A 13,116-nucleotide genomic window follows, 5' to 3' on the forward strand; every position below is an offset into this window, starting at 1 on the left:
CGGTTTGGAAGTGGCACATTAGTGTCTATACATCACAGCGCTGAAAGGGTAAACACACAACAACGGCAGAGTTTCTTAAAGTGGCGATTACTGCTAGCGGCCCCCCTCCTGCTTCCTCCCTCCCGGAGGTATTAATATGCAGAATGCACCTTCCCTAGGAGCAGAGAGACAGTGTTCACATGTCTGGCTTTATTGATATCACATTGGACTGTTCAGGGCTGTCACTGGGACATTCAGCATGTAACGGCCCCCTAGGGTGCAGCTCTAAAAGACCGGCCACAAAAACCGCTGAGAGTTTCATGCAAGGTGAGACAATGAAAGACATCTCGCAGGGCTGGACATGCTTCACAAAGGCCTGGAGATGCCCAGCGTCCCCCAAAGTTCCTTTCACAGCGCAGCTTCCCTTCTCCCACCAATCCTTATCTCAAGCAGAACAATCTAACAATACAGGTAGAACACAACACACTGCTGCACAGAGAGTCCGTCTTATTTCATGGGATAACGTCCAATATAAACAGATCAGGTCTGGGCAGGGTGCCCGCAGCGGCCTCTACACCAAAACATGACTATTGTTACTCTATAAATAAGAGTGCCATGGCTTTACTCATACAGAATGTATATTGGCCACTATTCAGTAAGGATTGCAGAAGTGATCCGCAGTGCGGTTTGATTGACAGGTAGAGGCATTTGCAGGGAGGGACGTGGGACCTCTCTGGAAGCGGGGGTGCATCGCCCCCATTTAGCAGGAGTGGCCAGTAAGCTTAGATTTAGGAGTATTGCAACGCTCCTCTTAATTTATGATCAGATGGGAGATTAATGCTATCGCCATTGCAGGCAGGAGGTGATATATGTGCCTGGTCTTGCATTTACATTGCTAAGGATTGTTCGATAACCTGCTGCGAGCAGCTTAACATATGCCATCCTTACTGAATCAGGCCCAATGTGGGCAGCTTCAGCACTGTCTGCGTAGCTCAGACTGCAGCATGCCAGCGGTGCGTTTGCTGTATACAGACACGGCGTAGAACAGGTGAGTCTCAGGTGTCAGGATATCGCTACACGTTTGATGTGATGGAACAAAACATGGGATGATCTAGTTCTGCTGTTCAAGGCTGGAGCGGCAGAGCAACTTCTTATATTTCTGTTTATACCGCTAGATGTTCTGCTGAGCCTGCCTCCTCCATCTTTACCATAGTATTACGGGATAGGGGTGGGCACTGGGGTCACAAGAGCCCAGCAGAAAACAAGAGTTAAATGAAATTAGACAGAACCTGCTGCTGGACTTTATACCATGTCTTCTGTCTCTTCTGTTCTTTCACAAACATGCTTGAAAATACAAAAATACCAAATGACTAGAACGTTCTACTGGGTGTTTTCCGATGGTATAACATCCTGTCCCAGTACTGTGAGCGAGATGAATATCACAGACTGATCCCAACAGCTGGGAAGAACGGGATGAAGGTGCAGGTGTCTATACTGTGAGATCCTGAGAGACAGGACGTACACTTAGCTCAAAGTCACCACCTACGGCCAACGTGGAGAACACAGCCGCCAAATACGTGACGGTTTCAGTGGCTGCATGACAGATCTTGGCCGCCACCTGCACATTCATTCTCTCCAAATCCACGATTATGACCTGCATAGGGACAAATAGTCCATACTCACATCATGCAGGTGACCTGTAGGGTTGGGCTGTGATAATACGCTGCAATATCTAGAACCACCATTATCTTGTACCACCGGGCTTTTCTCACCTTGCATCAGATAAATCGGCAGGATCTCCGCACTTACCTACTGTATATACATTCAGTTCCAGCAAGTACTGTGGGACAATGCAATGTCTGAAATTGTTGTTCTGTCCACCTCTGAAGGAAGAAGGTGAGGACCGGAGAATGGTGAGAAGTAAAGTGCTATGCGAAGCCCCACTGCGGCCTCTCCCAATGTACCAGTGTGCTCCAGCGGCCACCAGTAACCTGCCTGCCCTCCCTAGATCACTAGATGTCTGCATTAGGCCGTGGATGCCATCAGGCCTGTGGGGAACGTTAGGGGGGCACTTTATGTGCCCTATGGTAGGTGGGCAATAGTATGAGCCCCTGCTGAGCATTAGACCCAGTACACTCTTATAGTATCAGATTGGTAAAAGGGGGCCCTACTGTGTGGCATAATGGGTATAAGGGGCACTACTGTTTCCTGGTGTATAAGGGGCATTGCTGTGTTGGCATAATGTGAAATAAGGAAGTATCTCTAGGGATTCTAGATTCACAGATTTAATAGAGTGCATACAGTACTTAGCATGTTACTATAATGGTTACAGAGGCTGAGAAGTGCTGAGAAGTGCACAGCTTACCTGTAGCAGATGGAGGCTAACATGAGTCCAGCTACTGAGTGCAGTCGTTGCTCCTGAAAACAGAACAAAACTGATTTATTTCATGTAAAATGCAGATTCTGAGTTAGATATATGAGATGGTAGCAACAGCCGCAGGCGTGATAGCGGCATAAGGCAATAATGGCGCCCAGCTCTGGCTGTGTGTGTGCCGGTATACTTAGCTTGTATAAGGTATAACATCCAGTTATTGAGGACGGCGTTTAAATTTGTAGCCCAGTAAGATATTTTTATGCTCAGAAATGAATATTCTGGAGCACTGTTGCCACGGTACCAATAGAGGTAGTATGCCACCCTGCTATCTTACTCCGGGAAGTCCATTCCCCCTTTACCTAATACAACACATCCTGGCTGATTCTGCTCATCCTTCGGTGGTTGCAACATCCATTGTATACATCTGTGACCAGAGTGATGGCTTGGACCGGGTGGCTTGTGCTGGTCTGGGGGGCTCCTGTGCTCTGGAATTGGATCTTGGAAATGTTAGTGACCACCAGATGAGGTTAGCAATAGTGACTGTAAATGTGCATGAACGGAGAAGCCCTCTGTCAGTGTCTGCAGAAATACAGGTGGCTCCAGGCTTAGAAGTCACCAGCCATACTGCAAATTACTACATGAGGGGTGAGTGCCTGTGCCCTCAACCACCTTCCCAGACACACCCATCAGACAGAAGATCTGAGCCACCTCCCTGCCACATCTGAGGATCACCCAATACATTCCTCCCTGCATGTACCTGAGATTGCGCCTGCGCGGACGCAATCGTGACGCATGCACAGAACATGTGCGCAAGATGTTGAGTCCTACATTGGCACTGCGCCCACCTCTGAATCCGGTCCAATGAATAGATAACGACAGTGGGGTCTCCTAGGGGTGCAGCTGCGGCAGAACAATGCACAGCTGTATATTTGCAGCATTAGACTGTACATGGTATTCGAGGCCTTTTCAGATGGGATAAAACAGTATTTAGGCTTTTCAGATATGCCTCAATGAACTGTAATTTCTGGGGCTTTAGACTGTAATATTAAAGAGCTGTAGAGAAGTCCCAGCATAACTAGCCTCAGTGAATAATCCCATCCTAAGAGATGACATTCTAATTGGCCTTCTACAACTTAAGCTGCCAATGCCATTATGAATCCTCGCAGATATTCACACACCTCATTAGACGATCACATCACAGCCGAAGCTGGCTTTTCTCTCTCATAGATATCAGATGAAAATCCCCATTGAAATCAATATGAAGGCAGATTTCACTCCTGACTGGGGCCGGGGGAGAGGCGCTGGTGTGGGCAGCGCTGGCTCTCCTGCTCCGAGATCTACCACTTACATCTTTCCCGCGTCACAGTTGGCTGCTTTTAGCTGTGGTTAGAAAACAGAGAAATAAGCCCGGCCTCGCCGAGCCCCCCCAAATATTGCCGCGCGGCTTCTCGGACTCCAGCTGAGCTGTAAATCACTTTTTCATTTTCCGAACCCTGCTCCCCAGTCTGTTTGGTATTCAAGGGCACCGCGCCGACCCAGAGTGTCATTCTGCTTTGGCCGAATTACTTGATTAAAACGCATATAAACTATTACTGGCTTCATTTTCCTTCTATCGCTGCGCGCTATGGATTCTAAAGTACATTAAATGTAATAAAGTGTGTGTGTTGGGGGGGAGGGGTGCAGAGCAACGCCGCGTACCTCACATTCTGAAAGAGGGTACCAGAGTTTTATGTATTTATCCTATTTATTAGCCACTGAGCTGGTGCAATATGTTACCAGCTGTTTGTGAGTTTGGGGTCTCCGTGCCGGGGATTTTGATGCTGTGTATCGCTCTCCCCCCCCCCCCCCCCCCCCACCAACCCCCCCCCCCCCCCCCCCACTGGACCTGTCATAACTGTAAGAAGAGAGCAGCTGGGAATCTTGATATTTGTGTTCCTTTCCTTACAAAGTGAAGCAGAGGTCACAGAGAGATTAAGTGTGGCTTGTAGTCGTCTCTGCCATATTAATGATAGATAGGCCCTGAATGCCGTGCACCATAATGGGGTCGCTGTTGGACACTTTCCACTTCCCCTGTCACAATTAGAAAACACCCACCGACGTGCGCCTTGTTGGAGAATGAGCGCTATATCAATAAAATGATTCTTATTTGTATTATTTATCATGGTTACGCCGATTGCTGACGCATGTGGCTATTTATCGCACCATATCAGAGTAGGCCGTGGAATTGCTGCGGCATTCCTGCGGACTCATGCATTTTGATTAAAAACTATAAGGTCACATCTCCCCTCATTCTGCAGCCGCCTCTGGTAAGAGGATTATCGGAAATTACTGAGCAGCAAATATATGGACAAGGTGGGCACATTTCCAGAGATTATCTGGATACGTGTACACCGCTCTGAGCCGGGACTTTAATAGTTCTGAGCTGGAGGCCGTTAATTGCATCATTATGAAGTAATAAGGATGAAAGGCTTTCAGCAAGTTCTCCAATATATTAAGTTCAAAAGTAATTTCGCCCTGAGATTTGCACTTAGCTAGGCTGAGAGCGGCAGCCAGGGGGCGCCAGACTGGGCTGTCAGTGCAAACCCAACCTGTACCGATTTGATGTTTTGCTTTTAGGGGGAATCTTATTTTGTTGTCGAATACATCAATTTACCATAGTCATAGGCCAGAATAATAATGTGCATAAGAAAATAGAGGGACTGTATAAACTTACGTCCAGCAAAGTGACCGGCAACACAGTGGTTTGGCATTTACGTAGTGAAAGTGCATTGGCACAGGATCCGTAGACTGGACACTTAGCACAATTTGATTCCAATAGAATTCATGTCAGTCGGCCAAGTGTAGATCCTGAAATGATTATTATTGATTATAGAAATATCTATCCCAGCGGCAAAGTGGTACAGAATGTGTAAAGGGCCCGGTACTCAGAGAAATGGGTTGTGGGATATTTGTCGACATGCCCGTAATATCGACCCCAAAGAAGTGTCAACAAAAAGACATTGGTGGTCTAGTGGTGTCTTACCTGGGACACAAATGTAAGGATGTCTATGAGGAAGACCTCTTTCTTGAAATGAATACAGGTGGTGACTGTGGGACTTCTAAGACGGTACCTGCACACTTTCACTTCAGGGGCTGGAAAGTGGGTATTGGGGGTAGTGAGGGGCAGTAGGTTGAAGTGTATCTAGGGTGCCGATAAGCCTTACACTGGCCCTGGATGGGGGACATGTATAACGCTTGAGGCAGAGAGACAGTATTACAGATCCAAATTGACCCTGTAGTACATTGTCATCCGTACTGAAGAGCAAGAGGTACCCCCAAGCCTTCACCTATGGCCCCTGCTCTTTCCTTTTCAGGATGTATACAATGGCTATAGCATGTAACGCCTGCTTATATGTTATTACAGATAGGTGTCTTATTCAATGTATTGTTTGAGTTATTGATGAGACAAAGGTAACCGAGGGAATACAGATTAGAGGGCTCTGGATGGTGTTAGGTTATCATTGGTTTAGGGCCTTCAAAACATCCCCATTTCCCTTTTACTGTCTGCAAACAGATCTGTAACCTGCAACAAAACAAAGTTTGACTTATTAGTAATACGGGGCTTATTACTCCGCTTTGTCCATCAATAGAACAGGAAGTGTAGACTAGGCGTGCCTACTGATTTGCTGCAGGCGGTAAAGTTGTACCTTCGCCATTGAACATGTTATTATTCTCCTAGGGAACCGCCTGGACGATGGATCAGACGTAGAGTCCGAACCAGATCTCCCCCTGAAACGGAAACAGAGGCGCAGCCGTACCACCTTCACCGCAGAGCAGCTGGAGGAACTGGAGAAGGCCTTTGAGAGGACGCACTATCCGGATATATACACACGGGAGGAACTGGCACAGAGGACCAAGCTGACTGAAGCCAGAGTGCAGGTAAAGCCTTTTTGGTTATTGGACTCGTACAGTGCTACAGACGCTTACAGGGAATATGTTGGGAGAAACCCAATAGAGGATTCTTAAGGAAAGGCCAGTCCTGAAGAGCTTACCATTGAAGTGGGTGTAAGCTCTTCAGGACATGCGAGCCCATAGCGTTTCACAGCAGAAGTAGAGTAGCCTGGAACGGAGCAGGTGCACGCAGATCCCAGCTCGCGGATTGTGGGAACTATCTGACAATCACTGTATCCGACATGTATACAAAGTGCCAGAGGATGAAGGGTGTGAACAGATCTGTGGATATAATAGGGTCTCCAGAGGCTCCGGACAGAAACCGAGCGGGGGGTACAGTGAGATGTAGTCATAAGCACTTACAGCAGGACAGGGATTGGGTTACAGACTCGGAGAGGGGGCTGGGTACAGAAGACATAGCTCATTACAATCGGAGCACTACAATATCAGCAAGCCTGTTATCAGTACAGCAAACTCACCAACGTGCAAACCTAAACAGCTGCCAGCTAGGAGAAAAACAAAAAAGAGTGTGGTGAAAAATTCACCCAAGAGCTGACATTCTATGGGAAGCAGCTGGAGTGTGAGGTAACAGCACGATGAGCTGTCAGTGCCACTACCTACAGACCACCAAAGTGCAGAGGTGCAGAGGAAGGGTCTGCAGAGTGAAATCATCTCAGGCACCCACTCAGCTGAGATGTGGGATTCTGGGAAGAGCTGCACTCCACATGACCGAATTACCCCAGGGCCCTGGCAGCTTGTACAGTAAACCTGCCAGTGTTCCTACGAGCAGCTGTTTGGCACATTCTTGTCCCATTCCTCACGCTAATATCCTGGCAGCTGAGGAGCGTTCCCACCGAGCCGCTGCCGACCACCCCACTGCAGTGTCCTGGCTGGGACAGAGCCCCTGTTAGACAAAGCAGACTTTCACAGCTGACTGCAGGGGTCACACAGTGGCGCCCCCTACTGACACAGCACTGACACATACTGGGACAAGAGTTATTCAGTGGTAAAGTAAATTGGAGCAAAGGACCCAATGACTGCTCCTCGTTATTGTACATGACCCTTTCCTATAACCTGAAAGCCGAAATGATTGGCAACCTGTTTTCTCCAGGTTGTAGAATAACTACTTAGCAACATCCTATCTTCAATATAACTCAGTAAATAAACTCCTTATTAATGATCATATTCCATTGTGCATTCTACATCCACCGCACAAGTCCATTTCCCCCGTGCCACGCGTTTCGCCATGAAGAATTTCCTCCAATCGTTTTGTACAAGTGTTATCTCTTCTCTGCTTAGGTCTGGTTCAGCAATCGAAGGGCTCGATGGCGCAAGCAGGCAGGAGCCAATCAGCTGGCAGCATTTAACCACTTGTTGCCAGGAGGGTTTCCTCCCACGGGAATGCCAGCATTGCCACCCTACCAGCTTCCTGAGGCATCATACCCAGGAGCCAGCCTCTCCCAAGGTCAGTATGCTTGTTCTGGGTCTATGTACTTATTATACTGACTGCGCAGCACACGCATGAAGAAGGATAGGGTCCTATCACTGGTGTATTATATGTTGCATCGGGCTGTTTTACAGATGGCGGGAGCACAGTCCACAGACCCCAGCCTCTTCCACCATCCTCCATGCACCAAGGTGGTCTATCAGCTGCCAGCGCAGATCCTGGTGCTGCCTATGGTGCCAGGCATAGCTTCTCAAGTTATTCGGACAGTTTCATCAACCATGGCGGACCCTCCAACCACATGAACCCGGTCAGTAATGGCCTCTCCCCACAGGTAAGCAGCCTGTAGGGCCCATTAGCCTTACCTGTCCTATTCCCTTTGAGTAGATATTTGTGCCTCCTGTACTGCACGTCTGGAGACCAATGCTGATATTACTGTATCTATAGTATAATAGTAACAGGATATACGTAGATTTATGTGGGCAGCAAAATGATGCAGTGTGCGGAATGCTCTGCACATGTATGCTGAGGTACTGTGCGCCGAGAGCAGCGCAGAATGCTCTGCACCATGTATGCTGAGGCACTGTGCGCCGAGAGCAGCGCAGAATGCTCTGCACCATGTATGCTGAGGTACTGTGCGCCGGGAGCAGCGCAGAATGCTCTGCACCATGTATGCTGAGGCACTGTGCGCCGAGAGCAGCGCAGAATGCTCTGCACCATGTATGCTGAGGTACTGTGTGCCGGGAGCAGCGCAGAATGCTCTGCACCATGTATGCTGAGGTACTGTGCGCCGAGAGCAGCGCAGAATGCTCTGCACCATGTATGCTGAGGTACTGTGTGCCGAGAGCAGCGCAGAATGCTCTGCACCATGTATGCTGAGGTACTGTGTGCCGAGAGCAGCGCAGAATGCTCTGCACCATGTATGCTGAGGTATTGTGTGCCGAGAGCAGCGCAGAATGCTCTGCACCATGTATGCTGAGGTACTGTGTGCCGGGAGCAGCGCAGAATGCTCTGCACCATGTATGCTGAGGTACTGTGCGCCGAGAGCAGCGCTGAATGCTCTGCACCATGTATGCTGAGGTATTGTGCGCCGAGAGCAGCACAGAATGCTCTGCACCATGTATGCTGAGGTACTGTGTGCCAAGAGCAGCGCAGAATGCTCTGCACCATGTATGCTGAGGTACTGTGTGCCGAGAGCACCGCAGAATGCTCTGCACCATGTATTCTGAGGTACTGTGTGCCAAAAGCAGCGCTGAATGCTCTGCACCATGTATGCTGAGGTACTGTGTGCCGAGAGCAGCACAGAATGCTCTGCACCATGTATGCTGAGGTACTGTGTGCCAAGAGCAGCGCAGAATGCTCTGCACCATGTATGCTGAGGTACTGTGTGCCGAGAGCAGCGCAGAATGCTCTGCACCATGTATTCTGCGGTACTGTGCGCCGAGAGCAGCACAGAATGCTCTGCACCATGTATGCTGAGGTACTGTGTGCCAAGAGCAGCGCAGAATGCTCTGCACCATGTATGCTGAGGTACTGTGTGCCGGGAGCAGCGCAGAATGCTCTGCACCATGTATGCTGAGGTATTGTGTGTCGAGAGCAGCGCTGAATGCTCTGCACCATGTATGCTGAGGTATTGTGTGCCGAGAGCAGCGCAGAATGCTCTGCACCATGTATGCTGAGGTACTGTGTGCCGAGAGCAGCGCAGAATGCTCTGCACCATGTATGCTGAGGTACTGTGTGCCAAGAGCAGCGCAGAATGCTCTGCACCATGTATGCTGAGGTACTGTGTGCCAAGAGCAGCGCAGAATGCTCTGCACCATGTATGCTGAGGTACTGTGTGCCGAGAGCAGCGCAGAATGCTCTGCACCATGTATTCTGAGGTACTGTGTGTCGAGAGCAGCACTGAATGCTCTGCACCATGTATGCTGAGGTATTGTGTGCCGAGAGCAGCGCAGAATGCTCTGCACCATGTATACTGAGGTACTGTGTGCCTAGAGCAGCGCAGAATGCACCATGTATGCTGAGGTACTGTGTGCCGAGAGCAGCACAGAATGCTCTGCACCATGTATGCTGAGGTACTGTGTGCTGAGGTACTGTGTGCTGACTGCTCTGCACAATATATGCTACGTTTTTCTGTACTGCGAGGAGTGCAGAATGCTCTGCATCATATGGGAGATATTGTGTTACGTTCTGCACCGTGTATGCTGAGATTGTGTGCTGAGATGAATGCAATATGCTATACAGTAATGATGATACCAGATATTGGGTATTATGACAAAATTAGAATGCTCTGCACCATTAAAATTCATCTGCAGAGTGGCACGTATTGCATGTACTGAAACCCATGTACCCAAATATATGTAGTGCATGTACTAAAACCAACTGAAGTGAGGACATGTTGGGGGATGTGGGTAATGGGCACTGTAGGGAAGTGTGGCCATGTTGGGGGATGTGGGTAATGGGCACTGTAGGGAAGTGAGGACATGTTGGGGGATGTGGGTAATGGGTACTGTAGGGAAGTGAGGACATGTTGGGGAATGTGGGTAATGGGCACTGTAGGGAAGTGAGGACATGTTGGGGAATGTGGGTAATGGGTACTGTAGGGAAGTGAGGACATGTTGGGGAATGTGGGTAATGGGGACTGTAGGGAAGTGAGGACATGTTGGGGGATGTGGGTAATGGGTACTGTAGGGAAGTGAGGACATGTTGGGGAATGTGAGTAATGGGCACTGTAGGGAAGTGGGGACATGTTGGGGAATGTGGGTAATGGGCACTGTAGGGAAGTGAGGACATGTTGGGGAATGTGGGTAATGGGCACTGTAGGGAAGTGAGGACATGTTGGGGGATGTGGGTAATGGACACTGTAGGGAAGTAAGGACATGTTGGGGAATGTGGGTAATGGGCACTGTAGGGAAGTGAGGACATGTTGGGGAATGTGAGTAATGGGCACTGTAGGGAAGTGAGGACATGTTAAGGAATGTGGGTAATGGACACTGTAGGGAAGTGTGGCCATGTTGGGGAATGTGGGTAATGGACACTGTAGGGAAGTGAGGACATGTTGGGGAATGTGGGTAATGGGCACTGTAGGGAAGTGAGGACATGTTGGGGAATGTGGGTAATGGACACTGTAGGGAAGTGAGGACATGTTGGGGAATGTGGGTAATGGACACTGTAGGGAAGTGAGGACATGTTGGGGAATGTGGGTAATGGACACTGAAGTGAAGTGAGGACATGTTGGGGGATGTGGGTAATGGGCACTGTAGGGAAGTGAGGACATGTTGGGGAATGTGGGTAATAGACACTGTAGGGAAGTGTGGCCATGTTGGGGAATGTGGGTAATGGACACTGTAGGGAAGTGAGGACATGTTGGGGAATGTGGGTAATGGGCACTGTAGGGAAGTGAGGACATGTTGGGGGATGTGAGTAATGGGCACTGTAGGGAAGTGAGGACATGTTGGGGAATGTGGGTAATAGACACTGTAGGGAAGTGAGGACATGTTGGGGAATGTGGGTAATGGGCACTGTAGGGAACTAAGGACATGTTGGAGAATGGGCACTGTAGGGAAGTGAGGACATGTTGGGGAATGTGGGTAATGGGCACTGTAGGGAAGTGAGGACATGTTGGGGAATGTAGGTAATGGGCACTGTAGGGAAGTGAGGACATGTTGGGGGATGTGAGTAATGGGCACTGTAGGGAAGTGAGGACATGTTGGGGAATGTGGGTAATAGACACTGTAGGGAAGTGAGGACATGTTGGGGAATGTGGGTAATGGGCACTGTAGGGAAGTAAGGACATGTTGGAGAATGGGCACTGTAGGGAAGTGAGGACATGTTGGGGAATGTGGGTAATGGGCACTGTAGGGAAGTGAGGACATGTTGGGGAATGTGAGTAATGGGCACTGTAGGGAAGTGAGGACATGTTGGGGAATGTGGGTAATGGGCACTGTAGGGAAGTGAGAACATGTTGGGGAATGTGAGTAATGGGCACTGTAGGGAAGTGAGGACATGTTGGGGAATGTGGGTAATGGGCACTGTAGGGAAGTGAGGACATGTTGGGGGATGTGGGTAATGGGCACTGTAGGGAAGTGAGGACATGTTGGGGAATGTGGGTAATGGGCACTGTAGGGAAGTGTGGCCATGTTGGAGAATGGGCACTGTAGGGAAGTGAGGACATGTTGGGGGATGTGGGTAATGGGCACTGTAGGGAAGTGAGGACATGTTGGGGAATGTGGGTAATGGGCACTGTAGGGAAGTGTGGCCATGTTGGAGAATGGGCACTGTAGGGAAGTGAGGACATGTTGGGGAATGTGAGTAATGGGCACTGTAGGGAAGTGAGGACATGTTGGAGAATGGGCACTGTAGGGAAGTGAGGACATGTTGGGGTATGTGAGTAATGGGCACTGTAGGGAAGTGAGGACATGTTGGGGTATGTGAGTAATGGGCACTGTAGGGAAGTGAGGACATGTTGGGGAATGTGGGTAATGGGCACTGTAGGGAAGTAAGGACATGTTGGAGAATGGGCACTGTAGGGAAGTGAGGACATGTTGGGGAATGTGGGTAATGGGCACTGTAGGGAAGTGAGGACATGTTGGGGAATGTGAGTAATGGGCACTGTAGGGAAGTGAGGACATGTTGGGGAATGTGGGTAATGGGCACTGTAGGGAAGTGAGAACATGTTGGGGAATGTGAGTAATGGGCACTGTAGGGAAGTGAGGACATGTTGGGGAATGTGGGTAATGGGCACTGTAGGGAAGTGAGGACATGTTGGGGGATGTGGGTAATGGGCACTGTAGGGAAGTGAGGACATGTTGGGGAATGTGGGTAATGGGCACTGTAGGGAAGTGTGGCCATGTTGGAGAATGGGCACTGTAGGGAAGTGAGGACATGTTGGGGGATGTGGGTAATGGGCACTGTAGGGAAGTGAGGACATGTTGGGGAATGTGGGTAATGGGCACTGTAGGGAAGTGTGGCCATGTTGGAGAATGGGCACTGTAGGGAAGTGAGGACATGTTGGGGAATGTGAGTAATGGGCACTGTAGGGAAGTGAGGACATGTTGGAGAATGGGCACTGTAGGGAAGTGAGGACATGTTGGGGTATGTGAGTAATGGGCACTGTAGGGAAGTGAGGACATGTTGGGGTATGTGAGTAATGGGCACTGTAGGGAAGTGAGGACATGTTGGGGAATGTGGGTAATGGGCACTGTAGGGAAGTGAGGACATGTTGGGGAATGTGAGTAATGGGCACTGTAGGGAAGTGAGGACATGTTGGGGAATGTGGGTAATGGGCACTGTAGGGAAGTGAGAACATGTTGGGGAATGTGAGTAATGGGCACTGTAGGGAAGTGAGGACATGTTGGGGAATGTGGGTAATGGGCACTGTAGGGAAGTG

The 13,116-nt window shown here is 49.5% G+C and overlaps 1 protein-coding gene across 6 annotated transcripts in view; it reads left to right on the forward strand.

Moving 5' to 3' along the window:
- PAX7 (paired box 7) overlaps positions 1 to 13,116 on the forward strand; it is a 113,815-nt gene that overhangs the window by 61,588 nt on the left and 39,111 nt on the right. For 5 of the 6 annotated variants that reach the window (XM_083161897.1, XM_083161892.1, XM_083161894.1 and 2 more), the window contains exons 5-7: positions 6,072 to 6,271; positions 7,583 to 7,748; positions 7,865 to 8,061. In XM_083161897.1, the coding sequence (XP_083018023.1) occupies positions 6,072 to 6,271; positions 7,583 to 7,748; positions 7,865 to 8,061 (563 nt within the window). The remainder of the gene's footprint in view (positions 1 to 6,071; positions 6,272 to 7,582; positions 7,749 to 7,864; positions 8,062 to 13,116) is intronic. The other variant, XM_083161896.1, reaches the window with a different exon arrangement.

The sequence above is a fragment of the Crinia signifera genome, chromosome 19 (genome assembly GCF_055691185.1).
Source record: "Crinia signifera chromosome 19, ASM5569118v1, whole genome shotgun sequence".
In the NCBI taxonomy this organism is placed as follows: Eukaryota; Metazoa; Chordata; class Amphibia; order Anura; family Myobatrachidae; genus Crinia; species Crinia signifera.